The sequence below is a fragment of the Pundamilia nyererei genome, unplaced genomic scaffold (assembly GCF_000239375.1).
Source record: "Pundamilia nyererei isolate P.nyererei 1_Seehausen unplaced genomic scaffold, PunNye1.0 scaffold00239, whole genome shotgun sequence".
Classification (NCBI taxonomy): Eukaryota; Metazoa; Chordata; class Actinopteri; order Cichliformes; family Cichlidae; genus Pundamilia; species Pundamilia nyererei.
The window spans coordinates 252,214-272,718 of NW_005187640.1; the positions used below are offsets into that span (position 1 = coordinate 252,214).

Here is a 20,505-nt window from a genome sequence, read left to right on the forward strand (position 1 = left end):
AGCCTGTCACAGATGTATCAGCAGATATCAGCCTGTCACAGATGTATCAGCAGATATTAGCTGTCACAGATATATCAGTTTGATGAAGTTAGCCAGTAATATCCTACACATGAAAACACTCTCAGTGCTGTATAGAGCATGTTTGTAGCATCACAGCTGAAGAGACAGTGCTAAGGAATCACAGTGGTGTCTTCACAGCGAGCTCAGAACTATTAATAATTGCTCTGGTAAACAATGACCCATCGTCTCTTCTTCACAGTACATCACTGCTAGCATGCTCGTCGGTTCTGTTTTCTTTTATAATCCTTGTTTATTGAAAGGTGGGGCAATACCTGCAAACGCACCTTTAAACACGTTCTTTATGAGTTTGGGATCAGTCCGTTAGTTTGGGCCTCAGAGGTTTCATGGCAGCAGGTAACTAACCCAACCTAACTACAGCCATCAGGTGTCCTCTCACTGGGTCCCGTCCCATCACTACTTTAGGTCCTTGGGGTTTTTACATCCAATCAAAGAATTATTCCACCCAGTAAAAAGGTTTCCTGTTCTCAGCCTCGTTGCTGTCTGCCTTCCATAATCAAGCTTTGCAAGGGTTTCTTTGTATTTTTGTTCTAAATTCATTTGTTGTATTTTCCTGGTTTCTTTAGGTCACACGGACTGTGGAGCAACATAAGCCATCAGCTGTCATCCAGTTGAAATGTCCCTAAGCTCTACTTTAGAAACACACAACACACTTAATGGCATTTTTCTTTTCTTATAATTTAGGCCAGTTCACAGTGATCCTAAGATATGTTCTAAGACCTGCAGTGTTACAGAAAAGCGTGATTCCCTGAGAGCGAGCACACGGAGAACAAACCAGGCATTTACACTGGAAGAAGCAGCTTTATTTGTCCTGAACAAACGTCTCTGTGCTGCATGATGCAATGCAACTGTGAAACTCCCATATGGAGAATACAATTAAGACAATACACTCTGATTTAGACTGCATCCTACTCATTCGAACCGTTCATTAGCTTCGACAACAAGGCGCAGATGCACGTCAGCATGTCTCATTAGTATTCAAGAGAAACACCACAGTAAGAGCACCTCTGAGACCGTGCTGAGCTATGACGTTTGTGGTTTTCCACTCTTTAGAAAAGTCCACCACAGAACATCCTGTGTGTTCCAGCTGGGAGATGAAGTCTCTGAATAAAGGCCTGAGGGTGCACAAAATTTTCCATAGGCTCAAAGCATCAAGGTCCACAAAACAGACGTAACCCCACAGTGACTTCATTATTTCTATTTATGTTTCTGTCACTGTGGAACAGTCTCCCCCCCATTAATTAAGACTCTTTACTCTTCCTCTCCGGTGATGAGCTCCCCTGTGTCAGTTTTCCTTTTTGTTGCATACAGAACGGCACATACGATTGCTTTAATCAATTCACTGGAGGGAAAATCTTGCTGCTGGCGCTGAAGACGCTCGAGTATGCTCCAAAAGGTCACTACCAAGTTAAACAGCCTAGGGGAATGCATATTGAAGAGGAAGCTACGAGTACATAACCTTGCCATGAGCGAAAACACTATCGTGATCCCTGACTGCCAGGCAGAAGTCCCCTGACCTGGATCCGCAAACATCTTCCATATTTCCTGAGTGTCTTAGCTCATAGCACAGTCTTCAAAATCGTGGCTCTAATTATAACATTTAATGGAATCCTCACTTTTATGACAAAACGAATGTAAGAGAGGTCGTCTGAAAGGCAACACTGTTTAAACTCGGCTTGCCTAGAATGTGACCATCGGGCCAAATGCTCTTGGTGCAACCTGAAGACCAGAGGTGACCGTGGCTTTGCTTTAGCTGCACCCAACCTCTGGAACAATCTTCCAGCTGCTATTGGTGCGTCTGGATCTGTCCAATCTTTTAAATCACGATTGAAAACTTATTTATTCAACCTAACATTTCTGGCTTGTAAATGGATACTTAATTGCAGCCTCCGATCCCGAACCAGCAGACTGAGAGACAGCTTTCTCCATCAGGCCGTCAGACTGCTGAACACTTCAGAGACACCTCAGCTTCACTACTGGAACTTCAACATTATGCACTACATACTGTATATAAATGCCACTTGTTTTGCACATTTCCAACTGCCAACCTCTGTATATTTTATTGTATTGTTTATTCTATTTTTAAAATATGCACACACACACACACACACACACACACACACACACAGTCATTCTGTGTGTAGGCAGGCAGGAAGAGAGGACCCAAAATGCAGGACTCAAGGAGGCGGAAGAAACTCAAAATACACAGCTTTATTGCTGGGATGAAGCAGAACAGAAAAACACTAACTAAACTGGGAGTACCGAATAACTAGACAGGTTGGCAGGCTGGCAAACAGAACACAGAGAGGGAGTGAGGGCAGAAGACATTAACGACGCGACAGAGAACAAAGGAAACACAGGGCTTATGTACACACGGCAGTAAGCAAGGGATGAGAGACAGGAGGGGAACACACCTGGGAGAAGCTGACGAGACAGGGGAAACGTATACTGAGCACACTCACATAAGACACAGACCTTCACAATAAAACAGGAAACAAGAAACCACTAAATAAAGACGCAGACCGAATATAACTAGGGACGGGTACAGGTATCATGGCACCGGTTCTGACATAAACGGTAGTAACCAGACCGAAAAGCAGCGCACATTTCGGTGCTTTATTTCAGTGCTTTTTTTTCCTGAGCTGTGATACACTTCTAGCCAATCATTTTACGTTTCCGAGGATAGTAGGCGGGGCCAGGTACGTACGTTCTTTTAGAGCAGAGCTACAGATTAAAAGTGCCTAAGGTGAAGCGGTCAAAGTCTGGCTGTACTTCACAGCAAAAGATGCAAACTCAGCAGCAACAAGTGCTTTAAGCTGATACTGTGATACTGTCAAAGGAGGTAACACCTCGAATCCGATGAAACACCTGGCGACGCATAGCGTTTTGTTAAAAGCCCAGAAATGCGCCGTATTTGATAGTTTGCTGCGAGACCTCACACCAAGCGCATCTACTGCGGGTGTGGTGCCTGTTATCGGACCCGGAGTTAGCAACATCCCCCGAGAACCCGAAGAGGAGAGTCCTGGCCCCTAGCCCTGCCAGTGTAGCAGAAATGATGAGGATGATGATGCAGCAGCCGTTCTTCTCTGCGTGAGTAGCTTCATGTTGTTCGTGTGTAATTTACGTTGAGTAGGCTAACCACGTTATTACATTAATGCATATAAGGTGAACTAGCAAACATCATCATAGCTACATGCGGCTGTCCTCTTGTTTGATGGCAGATACTCCCTTCACCCTGGACAAAAAGGCTAAAATGACCAAAGAAAAAGTGGAAAACAGTTAAACATGAGAGGTTTAGGACAAAGTTTGTGTTTTTTCCATTGTTTAACCACCAGCCAAGAGTGATACCATATCTGCCCCATAGCTGCAGAAAAGGCTAACATTATTATCTTTTTACAAAAACCAGCTGAACATGAGAGGTTTTTGGACCAATTTTGTGTTCTCCATTGTTTAAGCACCGGTTCGAGCACCGTTTGAGCACCGGCACCGTTTCAAAAGTACCGATTTGGCACCGGTATCGGATAAAACCTAAACGATACCCATCCCTAAATATAACACATAGAACTCAAACAATAATCATCATCATCATCATCATCATCATCATCAACAAAACACCAGAGAAACAAAACGTTCATTCAAAAATGGACCAGAACTCAGAATGCTGGGTCAGTACTGACCCAGAACATACACTCTTATATTGTACATATATTTATTCACATAACTCTCAGATTTAGTCATTCTTATAATTTGCTTGTTCTTATGTATTTTTGCACACCGCTGTCGCTTGTGAAGCTCGCACACAAGAATTTCACTCGTATGTGCTGTACCCGTGTACCTGCACATGTGATGTGACAATAAAAGTGATTTGATAATTTATAATATTACTGGAATAATCTTCCCGTTGATATTTACGTGCATGAATTGATTTAATTCTTAAATTATCTTCTGATACTTATTTATTTCACTTGCATTCCTGGTTAATTAGTGCATTCACCTTCCAGTGTACTTTGCTATTGCCCCTCTATCTAATTTGATTTTAATTTATTGCATTATTGAGAAGCACTTTGGTGTACCTTTGGTTTTTAAATGTGCTACATAAATAAAGTTGTATTGTAAACTGCAGCCTGGCCCACAGCCAGGGTTCTGCTGGTTATTCCAGCATATAATGGAGTCGCTTCATTCCTCTGACCTGACGAGTTTCCCTTGATTTGTCTACTGTGGCTTTTAGGAACGTGTTACCAAAAAGCTGTGCTTGGCATGGCCTCAGCAAACACTGCAAGCCTGTTAGAGCTTCCAATACATACACAAAAATAATCATTTTGTAAGAAACATTTTAAGCATTTTTTTACACTCAGTTTATCCACCTGGGACAACTTTGCTAAATCCATTTGAATATTCATCAGTGCAGCTTCAGTGTTCACTTGTCAAAACATTCTTTCATTTCATTTTCAAGATCCATCCGAGGTCCAGCGAGCACGTGGAGGATAAGGACATGGGTCAGGACTAAGCCTCTGCCTAACCTGGGCAACCTAAGTGGAAAATTACCACATCCTAAGCTGTTGTTCCTGAGAGTAATTCGAGTACTCAGGTGGTTCATGTTTACCTGCCTGTTCGATTAACAGATTTGTTCATATGTAATAAACAAAAGTCCTGTGAATCAGCCTCTGAGACCTGCTGCCTTCTTAGGAAAAAGCAAATTATTAGCAGAAAATGAGTCTTCAGCATTCATGCAAACACATTTTAATCCCTATTAGATTCCCATCTACCTGAACTGCTAACTTGCAAGAAAATGAATGCGTAAATTCCCCCCTTAAGGAGGAGAATTTGTTTCACACATTTATTCAGAGCTGCATTAAAAAGAGATTTTTAAATAAGGCTTTGCAAGGATAATGAAGGATAATGTGGACTCCCTGCTGGAATATATTCCTTTTCCCACCTTTGAATATTTGCAAAAACCATGCAGCTAATTTACTGAGGAGCAGAATGCAAATATCACAGGGATTTAGGTTAAAGCAGGACTTTAAACGGGGGTGTATCACTTTTACATTATATGTGCCAACAAGAACAAAGCTCATTTTTAACATAAGCAAAAAAGAGGAGGCACGTGTGAGCGCGCTGCTGTTTGTGCTACAGCACGTGACTAAAAAGGCCAAAGAGCTCCAGCAGACAGAAGTCATTTTCACAGATTTTCTCCCCTGGCTTGTGCTAATTGGGTTATTATCAGCTCTTAGAAGAAGCAGGCTCTTCTCAGAACACTCCTCAGACAGGATACTGACAGGACCAGATGGTGGTGTCATCACTCTTACTGAGGTTCACAGAAGAAAACAAGAAAGTGGATCATTAAAGACAAACTTAAACAAAGGGGGAACCAAACTTTTGACTTTTGGCTGTTTGTGTAGCGCTCCTTCATGACTGCACAGGGTGAATAACTGTGCTGATTCATTTGTTTCCTTCTAGAGGACCATTTCATTGCAGGACACCTTTTAGCATCACAGGATAACAATGACGGGCGGACTGTAGCCTGCCTGTCAGTTTCTACTAGAGATGGCACGATACCACTTTTTTATGTCTGATACCGATACCGATATCATACATTTGGATATCTGCCGATATGAATTCGATATAGTGCTTTTTTAATCAATAAAATAGTTTTTTAATATCTTGCTGCATTTTGTATTTTGTATTTCGACAGAAAAGCCGATCAGCTGATCATTGATCAGTTTCATGATTGAAGTAGCAGCAGGAGAGAGAGAGAGAGGCAGTCGCTCCATATCGGTTGTTAAGCTTAACACAGGAATGCTTTACAAACATTCAGAGATGAACTTGCACACTTGCTTCACTTCTCTCTGGGAAAACTTCCTCGGAGATGAAATGCTGGTTTGGTAGTGAGGCTACAAATACACAGATATCTCTCAGATATCCGATCCAGTAATTTAGGTCAGTATCGGACCAATACCGGTCCATCTCTAGTTTCTACGCTGTCACGCCTCGGGTTTGATAGTCTGCACACAGGTTGGTCACTGTAAGGTCAGAGTCTGAGGCCACAGCAACAGCTGTGTTATCATAGTAGAGACTGACTGATTCTCAAACAAGAAGGCTCCAAATATCGGTCAGAAAATACTATATTAACACCTGTTTGGATCCAGACGGGAGGATGAGCCTAGCATCAAAATGTTGGTAAGTCTTATTTTGACCAGCTGATGTGACCTGTGAAAGTTTGTCTGTCTCGCAGAATTGAATTTTCAAAACAAAGAAAGAATAAGAGATAAGAGAAGCTTAGCAGGCAGCTAGCAGCTCCAGCTGAACCAAAGCACAACGTGGTCACATCTTTGAACATAATAACTTTAAGCTTCAATACAAAAGTTACCACTGAAGGGAGAAATTAGCTGAGAGCCTTGTACCAGAGCGGGCTAGCGTGCTGCTATCAGCAAAAAAAGCCAGCAGACTTGTGAGAAGAACGGCCGACCTTTAGCCACAGTTTTTCTAACTCTTCTATGGAGTTAATTTGGCTGAGAGCTAGCAGTCATCCAACAGCTGCTGCTCACTCATTAGTTCAGCTCGGTTCAGTTTCTGACAGTAAGCTGTTACCTCTGAGCTTCCAGACGGATGTGAGTTGGTATCTGCCAAAAGGTCTCGGTGAAAGCTGCAGTTAGTCAGCCTGGGTGAAAATTTCACCAGAGACTGCAGACAAATTGGCTGCTAATCACTGCTATTCATCCTTCATACGGACGCCGAAAAGGAGCTGGGAGTGTCTGCGCGAGTCTGCATTTAATACACATCAGCAAATATAAAGGCTATTCATGCCTGCTTCAAACGCCTGCCAAGTTTCAGAGGATGTCGTCTGTTTTGGCTGCTGTGGCAGACTACGGCGCTGCATGCCTGGGTTGAGTGCTATTTGGATCTCTGAAATTTTGAAAGGAATTCAGCACCTCCATTTCCCCTTTCATGACTCAGTTATACAGAGTGATAGCTGCAGGTCATGTCAGTAATGTTTATGCATATTGCCTTGTCTTCTCACTGCACAGCAGCTTCTCCCATTTTTCCTGGCACAATGAGATGAGAAGTGACAGTGAGTGGAAAAAGCTGTGTGCTGTTTAAAAGCATATTGCACATCACTGTGCATACACCATATGTGATATTATTTTTCAGGAACCGTGAACTTCTTTTTCCTTTTTCAGCACTAATTAAAAACTGGCTGTGTTGTTTTGTTCACATCAACAAATGAATCTTCCCATAAAGTTTGCAGCAGTTTTTTCCAAAGGGTACATTTAATCTACGGCGTTAAGTCTCAGTAACAGCGCAATAAGCTTCTTCTTTGGGGGACAATAAAACAGGCTAATTTCAGTCTAAGTACTATTTGTTCCATAATGAAGAGTTAAAAGCTGTTTGGGCTGTTTGTTGTGATCATTTTGACAGTTTCTTTAATGTGGATCTGTTCAGTTTGTCTTCTTGTTTCCATCATGTGTAACACTCAGGCTTGATGCTCAATTCTGATCTAAATCCTCATTTTCAGATAGTTTTCATAAAGAATGAACAGTATTCCTACTTTGGTCACCTCAGGTAGATTGCTAATATGTAATTATACAGTAGACAAACTGGGGGTCTAAACTAAGCCCATGAACTAGATAAGACAGGATTAGTTGCTAAACTCTGAATCAACCAAAGGTGCTCTGCTACAGTCTGAGAGTAGAAAACGAGAGATTTGTGTCGAAATCTCTATTCAATCATAAATGTAACAACGTTTTTCTAGAAATAAAGACATCACAGCAACCCACTGTGAGTAGCTTATAATACTCACTGCTGACTTACAAGATGGAGATAATAACTGGTGCTCAGGGCTCGCAAAATTTCAAAATCCCTGGTAGCCCTTCGGGCAGGGACTCTTCAGTTTTTGGTAGCCCAAAATAAATTTAAGTAGCCCGAATAAAAAAGAGAGTGATTTTTTTATTGATGTTTTGTTTCCTGTTTTGTTTCCGTTACAATATTACACATTAAAGTATAATATGGTAACGGAAACAAAACAAAAAATTGTTGAAACACAAATTACAACATTGAATAAAAATTACAATCATCAACTCAAACACTTGGTTCTAACTGAACAGAAATTTCTATGAACTTGTAAGAACTGTGTAGGACATGGATCAGTCTGTCAGAGCCTGAATCTGACATTTCCACTGAAGTCACAGGTAAGAGGCAAGTGGAACCAAGATCGAGGCCATTTGCTTTTTGAAGTTTGCAAAGACTGCTACATTGTGCCAGTGGTAGTTCACTCTTTGCAACATAGTACGCTGTTCTAAACAGATTTTCAGGTTTATTTTTAGTATGTTATTTACAATTAGTGTTTGTTCTGGGAAAGATATTGCAGACTGAGCAATAATGCATTTCTTGCATTTCTCATGGGTTCTAATGGGGGCCTTTCTTAAAATGACTGGTCCCAGTAACAAAGGCGCTTGTCGACTCAGAAATCGAGAGAAAACCAATAACACACCCGGCAGAACATTATGTTATTTACACGGGTGCACATAAGTGGTCCGCATGTGCGCATTCGCTGTCAAAATAAAAGACGTGCAGCAGATAAGAAATTGCAACGCGCGTTTGCGTCCATATAAAAAGCAGTGTTTTTGTCCTAGAGTGGGATTTTCACGGCACATTCTGCACCACATCTCTGTGCGTTCATCATTTGTTTGAAGCCAGCTCACCTCCTGCAACCACTTTTCCGAGAATACGCGCTTCTTTTGTGGTTCGTACTCCTGACATTTCTTTGGAGGTGGAGGAACACCAAAGTAACTGCTTAAAGGAGCTTCTTCGACATCTTTAAGAGTTCTAAACAAATGTCTGTCCTCCTCCAGAAAATCTTATGTACGCAAACACGCGTTGCAACTTCATATCTTGTGCGTGTTTTTTATTTTGAAAAACGCACCTGCGGACCACTTATGTGCAGCCCTGGTTATTTAGCTCGTCATATTGCAGCCACAGAAATTCTTTTGTCCATGAAACCATAAAGCTGCAATTTCTTTTTGCCTTATAGTCTGATTTATCATAACTTCTCCGTTTTGTGGTAAGCTTTTCTTTGGCTGTCACTTCTTCACCCTGACCTGTCTTATTTGGCTCAGCAGAACTGAAATGCTTTTATACACGCACTCACATAAGCTCAGCGATTCTCTGCGCGATCAACCTCTCACATGTTTAAGCTGCGGGAGATTTCACTTGTCATGTTTGCATAGTAAGCTAACGATTAATAAGACGATGTCAGAGGAATTGGTGCACAAATTATCATCACTCACAGATCAGTGCTGTCGCTCTCTATACACAGTTCGCACGATTGCAAAGTGAAAGCAAAAAAACAAGCGCAAATTCAAACGCGACTTCAATATGTCACATATTGACAGTGGCTCACCGATGCCAATGACATAATTACCCAGCTACATTTCTGAAAGAATGCAAAAGCATTGACATATAATTTTCCTTCCTACAATAGCCCGACGGGCAGGGCAGAGATAGATTTTGGTAGCCCGACTGGAAAAATCGCTAGCCCCGGGACATCGGGCTAGCGATTTTGTGAGCCCTGGTGCTCTTTAGCTTGTACTCACAGTACTCTGGAGGGTAAACACCTGTAATGACCCAGATGTCAGAGGGTTGACGACATGGAATTTATTATGTCTATTTTTTATGTTTAAGGATAACAGATGGAAATTAGCCTTTGGCTATAATCTGGCATGTTTACATTCATGTAATTTTTTTTTACATTTATGTTCATTAACATGCACCGTCCCAAATAAATAAATAAATAGGTTATTATTTGTTATTGTTATAGTGCATCTTTTTATTTGTCTCCCTATAATCAACCAAAAACAGTCATGGCAGATGGCTGGGCCTCGTTCAGCATGGTTCTGCCAGGTTTCTTCATGTTTAAAGGGAGTTTTTCCTTCCTACTGTTGCCAAGTGCTTGAAGGCTGTCTGATTGCTGGGATTACTGGCATTTTCTCTATATTAGTTCACAGATGATACCAACGTGGTGGGGCTCATCCCTTGGGGCGATGAGACAGCATACAGAGCTGAGGATCAGAGGCTGTCAGATTGGTGTGCTGACAACAACCTGGACCTCAATATCACCAAAGATGAAAGAGCTGGTAGTCGACGTCAGAAGGAGGAAGTCCAAGCTGCAGCCCATCAGCATCAATGGGGAGTGTGTGGAAAGGCTGTCCAGGTTCTAGCTCCTGGGTGTGCACATAGACACAGAGCTCCAACAGAGCTCAAACACCTCGGAGGTTTTGAAGAAGGCCCAACATTTCGTTGTGCTACTCCTTTCTTTATTATCAGAAATATCACTATTTCAGATTTTCTTGAAATAATCAGATATAACTTTGAGGCTATGTCACTCACACTCTACATCGCTGTGGTCTGGTCTTACTGAAAGGGCTTCACACTACAAGCACATTTATTCTACACACATGGAGCACCTGCTCTTATCACTGACTTTGAGTTCGTGGCCAATTCAGAAGTTGGATTTTACACATAAAAACACATAAAGGCCTGGACAACCAGGAACCTTCTTTCTGTGAGAGCTAACCATCACTGTGCCACATAGTAACAACGTATCACTGAATACTATGTACTGTGCAAAGGGCTGCTGGAGGAAAGTTTGATGTTGAAAGTGTCCAGGACGGTCATTTAAGAGCATTGTAGATAATAAATATTTAAGTATTTGAAGAAAGATATATTATTTAAAACAGAACTAGACATATTGTTCACTGCCACACATCATTGCCCTTATTCAACACAATAGAGAGAAGATCACTTTGCAGCAGTGCCACGCCAGTAGGCAACAACACTCTCTGCTAATTGGACTACCAAACAAGAAAACGCTCCGAGAGACATTCACCGTCTTGCTGACAGTCGTTGACATAACTGGGCCAAACACAATAAAGAATTAATGGCATGTGCCAACATGGAGCTATTTTCTGAGACTCTGAATCCATGTATGGCCGGCATAATATGTTGCGACATTACAGAGGGGATAAAAAGAAAAAACTGCACTGACACCAGAGCCACACCTGAAACGTGTCAGAAGTGAGAGGATGTTAACTGACACTGACCAGCAATGCCAGGAACAGATGGTCCACAAAACACAAGAAATGAACATAGAATGAAACATGTGACACAAAGCTAACTACAGCTAACTATAGCTAACTATAGCTAACTATAGCTAACTGTAGCTAACTATAGCTAACTATAGCTATGTTAGTGTTTAAGAACGTACCAGTGCTGGAAAAGCAGTACATTTGCAGTGGTGCTACGTGATTAACCTTGTGACATCCAACGAGCCAATCAGATTTTCTTTTAGTCACATATGAAATGGACAAAGATGTTACATGTCCACATTAGAAGGTTTCTGTGACAACCCTGCAAACAGGTGAACGATCAGTTAGGCTGTTAACCTAACTAATGATTTAACCTGTGACATATTTAATCTAAACACTAAGGTCATAGTCAGTGATGACCTCAACCTCATAGGGTTCTGTCACAGGCTTAAAAGCACAGCACAGGTGGACCTACAGCCCTGTCCGCTTGGTAAAACACCCATTCTCTCCAATTCATCCAGCTCAACCTGCTGAATCAGTAGACTTCATTGCTCTTTATTCTGTCTCTGCTGGTTTCCTGCGATCTCTCTGACAGAAACTCTGGCAGAAAGCCTGGAAGGCAAACTTCTTCCACTAGCCTAAAACAGAGACAGTGTTCCCCAAGCCCAGAAATGCCTCCGGTGTGTATTTGTTTCAAAACTAAACTTGATATTGCTGCTTGTTTCTTTATGGGTCACATACACAAGTTAATTAGTGACCTTTGGATCCTGGCTAGCTTTTTGCTCAGCTTCCAGTCTGAAAGCTATTTAACTCCAAACTCATTAAGGAAGCATATAGGCATATTTCCCAACCGTTGACCTATCCATCAACATTCCAGAATAGGCCTTACACTTTTTCCCTTCGACTGATCATATTAGTTGTTGGCTAGCTGGTTTCAATTCAACTCAATTAAAATCTCAACAAGCGTCATCTGAAGGTGCTTTATGTCGAAAGGTAAAGACCCTACAATAATACAGCTGTACTGTTGTATCAGCTTTAAGTCAGTAACAAACTGAAGGTAGGTAGGTGGAGAAAGCGGATAAAAAATACTGACCCCTACGCCATCCTCATGTCTGTACTGTTTCCAAGCCCGGCCTGTGTCACTGTAGAGCAGCAGGTAACTGCTGACCCAGTCCCAGCTGTCATAGCGTCCCTGTGTGGCTACAGCAGTCACCTCCATCTGCTCCCTGAGGTCCACCTGGAGCCAGGGCTCCTGGTCAGTTACCATTGGAGACCAACCTCCTGCACCTGAAGAAGAGCAGAAAATACAGGCAGAGGGTCTGACACATGCACTCTGTCAACAAGTCTTGATGTGTACGTGCGAGGAGTTTATGTGAAAGGCTTCAAGGATAAGTTCCACTCCAGCAGCCACAGTGAAAGCCCCTGTTTCTGTGGAAAACAACTGATTCATTTTATGCACTGTATATGCAGTATGTTCAAAGTTCCAATAAAGAGCCCAATGCTTTTTATTCACCGGCAGCTTTATTTTACCTGAAAGGCTTAAGTTCAGTGGAACGGAAAAGTGGGATGACTGAGGGGCGAGTTAAAGATAGAGCAGCTTTCTGCATCACATTCAGAATTAAACCAAAATGTAGGGGCGCCTGCCCCGGACCCACAGAGCTGCACAGAGAGTGTGGTTATGGCAGGCGGGGTGGTTGATCTGCCCCACAGAGCTGATGAGAGCCCAGATGTAAGACATGTTAGCGTTGTGTTGTTGTGAGTTTCTGTTTGGATTTTTCATATTTTACTGTTTGTTTCTTTTTACATTTGGTTCCTGTTTTCATGTCTTTCCATCCTATCATTGTTTAGCCTCAGTTGTTATTATATGGTTGCAGTTCTGGCTCCTGTTTAGTTTCCATGAACGTTTCCGTTCTATACAGTTTTCTAGTCTTTGCAGTTCTGGTGTCAGTTCTCAGTTCTTGGTTTTCAGAACCAATAAGTCAGCTTCAGTCCCTGTTTCGTTATTCGTGGTTTAGTTTCCTCCATTTTTCTTGTATTCTGTGTCCCATCTGACTTCAACCATTAATGTTTCACTGTTGAGTGTCTCCTTGCTCCCATCATGATTGCTGTTTATTTCTCCGTTTATGTAGTTTTATCTGGGTTTAACTTCCTGTCTGGTAATTGTTTTTACTGCTTTCACAACGTGCCTTCGGCCTCTTCTGTTTCAGCCCTCTGCCTACATTTGGGCCCGCTGCAGGCTAACAGTGGAGGTCTATGCCCAGTTCAGCTGTAGCAAAGATATGTGGTTGTTTTTTAGGGATAATTGTTTTTCTTGGCTGACACTATTCAATGCATGAATTAATATAGCGGCTGCTCAGAAGCACTGAAGGGAGATGCTGGCTGTGTCAGCACTCTGGTCTTAAATTTACATTTTTAACTTGTGCTGAAAAATCATCTTTTATAAACTAAGTTTTTAATAAGAGTTAACAAATTTAATTCAATAATTTACATATTTATTTTTGATTGGCAGTTTTATACTGCTCTGCTAAGAAGACTTCAAATAGGCACCACTACCATCCTGAAAAATGTACGAACGCATCTGTGACGCAGCTTTTTGTTACCTTTCTTGTTCAGAAACATCAGGACTCATTATGGCCTGATGCCCACTTGCTTTAGTTTTTACACAGTGGATGTTTTTGAGGGACAAATTTCTGCAAAAATGCAACATTCAGTGTGTGTAGAGGTTACAGGGCAGGTCTGCGTCATTTTGCACACGTTTAGTGTGTAACGGCCTTAATAACTTACGAATTATATTTAATGTTGTATTCAATAAGAATTGACTTGCAACTAGAAATTCAGACCACTGACGTAAACTGAAAGGATGAACATGCACATTAGTCAGGTGTTTACTGAGGTCATAGACGAAGGGAGAATGCGGCCTCTTTTTCCATAAACTTCTATACAACTTGAATTATTTGGTAGTACAAAAGTAATAAGGCAAAACAGATTGTCAGATGGAGAAGCATCATTTATCACTCCAGAGAGCATGTCTCCACTTGCTCTACAGTCCAGTGGTGGCGTAGTTATACCACTGCATCCAATACTTTGCTTTGGCCCAGGTGATTAAGGCTTGTGGGTGCAGTTTGTATGCTTCTTGAGCTAATTTGAAGCCCACATCAAGTTTGGAGGTCTGTAGAAATTGGCTCTGCAGAAAGTTGGCAACCTCTGTGCACTATGCTCCTCAGCATTCGCTGCCCCCTCCCCCCCTCTGTGATTGCACATGAACGACCACTTCGTGGCTGAGCTGCTGCTGTTCCCAGTCGCTTCCACTTAAAGTTCCATTAATAGTCGACTGTGGAATATTTAGTCGTGAGGAAATTTGACGACTGGAATAGTTGCACAGGTGGCACCTATGGAAATCACCATTGTTTCACAAATGTTTGTAGCAGCAGTCTGCATGCCTAGGTGCTTGATGTTACACACCTGTGGCCATGATTGGAACACCTGAATTCTGTGATTTGGATGTGTGACAAAATACTTTTGGCAATGTAGTGTATATTTTCTTTTTTGCTGTGACCTATCTCTCATGACACTCGTCTGCACCAGTTGCCTGACTAACCAACTTCCCAGCTACACAGATTCTGGTTTCCAGTCATATTAGCTTAGCACAGAAAGTAGGGAAATTTGATTTTGGTCTGTTATGTCTTTGTTGTCCTGTTGCTCAACTCTGCTGCTCAGCCAACAAACAAACCTTACAAATTACCATAAGGCACCATTTAGGGGAAACAAACAGACTTACCAACGCCATATATGGTTTATTGCACACGAGCAGTGTTACAACAAAGAAATAACTGACCAAACAGAAATGTCTTTACTTTTTGTGAAGTTTCAGGGCTCGATGGTTTCAGTGATACTAAGCAGAGCTTTGGGTAGATCTGATAGAGCCAGGGGAGTTGTGTTCTTGGCTACTTTGAGTTTGGCCACAAAATTCATTGTCAACTCTATAAATGCATCTATTATTGTTATTGGTGACGTTTGCAGACGGTTCAGTTACACTGCTCTTTTCTTCCAGGGTTGAGTAATTCTGCTAATGGATAAAGTAAATGGATTCCCACTCAAAGCGCTACTACAAGCCTCATTCACCTCTTCACACACCAGATCATACCAGCTCTTTTTCCCTATGCTTCAGTACTTCAACGTTCCCACTCTGATCAGTGCATTGGGAACCCAAGGACACTCTGACCAGGTGACCTGCTCCACCTCTGACAGCTGTTTCTATTGATGTTAGTTGATGATTACTGATGCTTGGTTAGTGTGTGCGTGTACATACATACATGCAGGCCGGCAAAATGCTGACCACTGAGTGATGTCACAGTGCACACATACAGCTTTTACATACAGTCTGTGGCAAAAAACATCCAGTCAGTGCCTCGAGTTGCCATGGCGACTGTGGCTGTTGAATTTCTCGGCCCACTCATCACTGCTTCCAATAGAGGGGCCATCTCCTCCAAATAGGTAAACAGACCCCTTTATATTGCTGCATGTGATAGATTCAGAAAGTCTTAAGAGCTTATTTGTCTGTGCCTTCCAAAACAACCCATAAACCCACTATAAAAACACTTCAGCTGAGTGTTTTCTGCTCTGTTACCTCTATGGTTATTGTTAACTACAAGCATTTAGAAACGCTGAATAATGCAGGAACATTCACTGTACTCACCATCTCTTCTGTTGAGCTTGGCGTTGTAGGCAGCATAGCTGACGGAGGACTCAGAGGAGCTCTGAAAGGATGAATGGGGCAGCGCCGATACCAGAGGGCCGTTACAATTATCTGGGAATAAAAGACAAAACACCAATTCAGATGCTGCGTCTGCGACATTGTATGTGTACTTTCCAGCTTGCCATGCCTATTGATCTATAGGCATGGCAAGCTGGAAAATGGATAACGGCAAAGTTAAACATTTCAGGTTAAAGCGTGCCTCCGCCTGTCAATAGAGAAGTTTTAAAGTGAGAATTAGAGAGAAAATAACACGGCTGCCTCACTCCTCAGATGCCTCAAACAGTCTATTAACCCCTGCAGTGACCCTCGAAAGCTGCACAGAAAACGGCGGGGCTCCTTTTGTGTTTGTGCGTGCTCTTTTTAATCCCACATTGTGAGATTACATCACATCCGACAGACAGGAGCAGATTAAGAGTCCAGTGATCTAAAGCTGTCGGTTCTGTCTTCATCTGATCCACCCGGCTCGCCAGAAGAGCCCCGAGTCGCACAACAACAGCCTCTTTTCCAAGGCTTGCTTTGCTGGAGTGCAGGGCTGCATTAAGACCCGCGGCTGAGGACGTAATGAAAACTGGCACTGGCCTGATTGCAATTATCCCTTCACTCTTTCAATCAGTGTGGCACTCGCTCTTCAGAGTGAGAGGGAGGCCCTTTTGTTTTTGGATGTCATCCTCCTTTGTGCTTAGATGGATTCGAAGCACATCTGGAGCTGCAATTGGCTATCCATCTGGTTGAAAACAGCACAGCAGAATTGACAGCATGAGCTCGCTCTCTTTTCGGGTGTCCCACTGAATTTCGACTGACCTGATTTGACTTCTCTCAGATCACTTGCCAAGAGATTTTTCTAATCCCGATTTCAAGTGTGACTAAAGTGGATCACGCTGTTTTGTCCAAGACTTAAGTTATGGCTGAGCTGCAGCACATTTGCACATGTTCGTTTGGGAAGTAAGAGCAGCGGCTTGGCATCTTAACTCCACCACGAGAACTGGGGTTATTATGCAACCCTGTTTGTCTTCATCTATCAAAAGTCTCCTTGATCCTGCTGGATTCCCACTAAATAACTCACCTTTCTTTCCATCTGTATCCATCCTTTCCTCAACAGTAGCTCTGCTCTGAAGGAGCACAGAACTTTAAAAGCCCAGTCAATTGCTCTGCTCCGTCATTCAGTCCTCACATTCACAATGAAACCTTGACAGCTTTGAAGATGTGAGACAAACCAACGATACTTTGATATTCTGACACATGTTCTCAAATTGGCAGGTGATGTGAAGTGCTGTGTGAGTGCACAGAAAGTTTCTCCGTGTGCAAATTGTGCATCTCACAGACTCTGCTGTTGTTTACAGGTTTTGGTCCCGAGCCAAATGCCCAGCTGTCAGTCAGGGAGACTTATGGATGGAGGATAATTTGTCTGCAAAGCTGCTCCATGGCTTGGGATAACTGAAAATCCTCTGAAGCTGACTCACAATCTCCATGTAAGGCTCAGACGCTCGAATTTTATAGCCAAATGAACCCTGACTATAAACACATCCAAACAAGTGTGAGCAGAGAAGGAACGCTTAATCTCTCTTGAAATCAAAATTACATCAACTGCCACAAACCGATTGTCGTCGGCCGCATTCACAGAAGTGCTACGACGATGTGTTTCTGTGCAGACCAACGCAGAGCTGCTAGAGATGAGTAGTGTTGACACTCACAGGCTGAAAGTGCCATTTTCTGTGAACACTTGAAATATTTACACATGTGCAGTGTTTCCAACTGCAGTTCAGGGCAGAGGCTTACATACTGTACACTAACCACAGCTGTCAATCATATAGTTATTTTAGATTTAATGTTTTCTTTAAGCCATTCTGGTTCCAGGGTGGAAAACAGCAGAACCGGGTTCTTCTCTGATCCACACAGGGATCAGAGAAGACATAAAGGCAAATATATATATACATACGACCCAAAGAAGATTTGGTTTAATGTCCCCAAACTGACCTTCACACTCATTACCACGATGAACGAGCATCTCTGACCACAATACTTAAACAGGACTGTGCATCCGCTGGACTTTTAATTTTTCATCCTCTAAAGACTTTAGAGAAAAATGAAGGGTGCACTTTTGGTTATGATGTAAGTTTTGTTTGTTTTTAAAGGACATTTATTCTTAGCTCAGTGCTTTACAATATTCCTACATTCCTACAGAAACAATGCTTTTCATCCCAGACACACTCACTAAATGTCTTTAAACGTGGGAATCTGAAAGCTTTCCATCCTGGCTCATTCACCAACACACCTAGTTGTCAGTGGTAACAACAAGTGTCATCTTACACAATGGGTGCAGCAACAAAAAGCATCGTTTTAGTAAAGAAACCAGTCTTTTTCATTTTGTGAGCAGGTGCTCTCGTCCAGCGGCTAACAGGGCGTCTTGCTCCATTACTCGCTGTATTACCAGCTGTCCAAAAATGATGAAAATAACTTTTTGCATACGCAATTTTGATGAGCAATAGCAGTAAGTGCTTAGCTCTCTGACAAATGCATTTCATTTACTGTGCATTTATCATAATAAAAGGCTTTTTCCACTTAACCCTCCAAGGTCTAAGTCAGACGTGTCAAACTCGAGGCCCACGGGCCACATTTAGCCCACAATACGGTTACCTCTACCCCACAACATAATTTCATATTTCAATTATTAATGGCTAGGGGGTATGTGGCACCCACACCAGTCATACTACAAACCCCATAATGCAGCGCAGCAGTCGGTGTCCCTGCAAGCACCAATCACTTCTTTCCCCTGTCCACTTCAACCAGTCAGGGCCAAGCAGATGGATGCAAGTCTGAGTTCACTCAATTAAAGCAAACCCCTAAAAGAAATGACCAAAACATGGTGGGATGCAGACGCTGCTGGTAAACCTGTGTGCTTTGTTTGTGCAGCTAATGTGGTCGTAGTTAAACAATATAACATAAGACGGCACCGTGTGACAAAACATCAGGACGAGTGCACAAAATACACAGCAACAGTTACGGGAGACAGAAGAGTCGTCTGATCCTACAACACACTGAAGTGAAGCTGCAGCGAAGGTTTTACAGGCAGACGAGATATCGAAGTCGGCTCGGCAGCGACGTCTCGTGCTCTGACAAACGTTTGCCTGAGCTCACGCACACCATCACTGCTGCTGAAGGTGTGCGTGAGCGTGCCACTTAAAAGCACAGTTGATGGAAAGGCTTCATCACACACACCCTTGCTGTGGATAAGAGCACTGACTGATGCTTCACAGTTGGTCATTTTCATCCACTTTATGTGTTAAACAGGAACTTTTGAGGATTCAATCAATGCATGGAAGGAGCACAGGAAAATAGATCTTTGAAATGTACAAAAGACATGAAACTGCCTTTGGACAAACTTATGATACTAACAACAGACAGAGTGGGTGTGATGCACGATGAAAAGATGCAGAGAGAGACGTCCAATCACTGCATCATAAACCAGGAAACACTATGCAGTAAATCCCTGAATATTGAACATTTAATGAGCCGGCCAACACTCGGTTAGCTTCCTCAAGGCCACTGGTTTAGATCCCCACTCGCCCTCTGGGTCCTATCATACTGAGGTGCGATGGCTAAGTCAAAAAATGCTCAATGAATTTTTCAAGCTGCATGAGGAAAGTGAAGGAGGAGCCTCAACAGTGCAAACTGCTCAGTAATCCACCTGCCGCTGATCTGTAAAAAGCACCTGTAAACATCCAGGCGGAGCTGATCGGACTCCAGTGTGGTGCCACGCTAAAGCTAAAGCAGGGCCCTGTGGAGCCCACACACTTCCCCTGCTTCAGCCTCACTATGATACCCCAACTCTGCCTCCGAGTCACTTAAATCCTCAGTGTGTTAAGCAGTGCATATTTATTTAAGCAGCTTTTCTCAGTGACACCATCCAGCAGAAGGCCTCCACCGATGTCTGTTTTATTCTTTCCACAGTTCAGGACATCACCACAAACAAAACTGGTTTATTAGTGGAATTACAGCCAAAGTTTGCATTTCTTCATATCTGAAAGTTCTTCATTTCACCCAAAGATATTTTAATAGAAAACCAAATTATTTTGAATTGTATTTAAGTTATAGAGAAGACGTAATAGTCTTTTTCATTCATATCCCTGTTCAAACATGATTACTTTGTCTGTACAGTAAATCATGTTTCACCAACAATCTAAAGAGTTTTTGTCCATTTCTATGATTGAGCTTCAGCCTGTGGTCCAAGCCCTGTGATTTTTACTACAATAAACATTCATATCATTATTATTATACACATCTGGAAACTATTTCCTTTCTTTTTCATTTATATCATTTTATTTTTCTTCTTTCCATGTCAGACTGCCACAGTGTCAACCTGATAATCCCGTCCTGGGCATTTATAACCCCTCGATCCTTCCTTGCCCCTGACTGGCCTACGTGGGGTCGGTGGGAAATTCAAACACAAGTATATCAACCAAACAGTCTTAGAAACACTGTGTGTCAAACACGAGCTCATTGTTTATTGAGATTTTGAGGGAAATCACAATACAACGTTATTTCTTTTATTTTGAAGGTACCATTTCCTTTGTTGTTAAATGTATGCATGTA

General features: G+C 42.3%; 1 protein-coding gene across 1 annotated transcript in view; it reads right to left on the bottom strand.

The window, feature by feature from the left end:
* The window catches only part of cntnap5a (contactin associated protein family member 5a), a 140,638-nt gene that overhangs the window by 97,480 nt on the left and 22,653 nt on the right, over positions 1–20,505 (bottom strand). Inside the window, exons 2-3 of the mRNA XM_013914947.1 lie at positions 15,856–15,966; positions 12,253–12,446 (exon numbers count right to left, since the gene is read on the bottom strand). Coding sequence (XP_013770401.1) covers positions 12,253–12,446; positions 15,856–15,966 — 305 coding nt within the window. The remainder of the gene's footprint in view (positions 1–12,252; positions 12,447–15,855; positions 15,967–20,505) is intronic.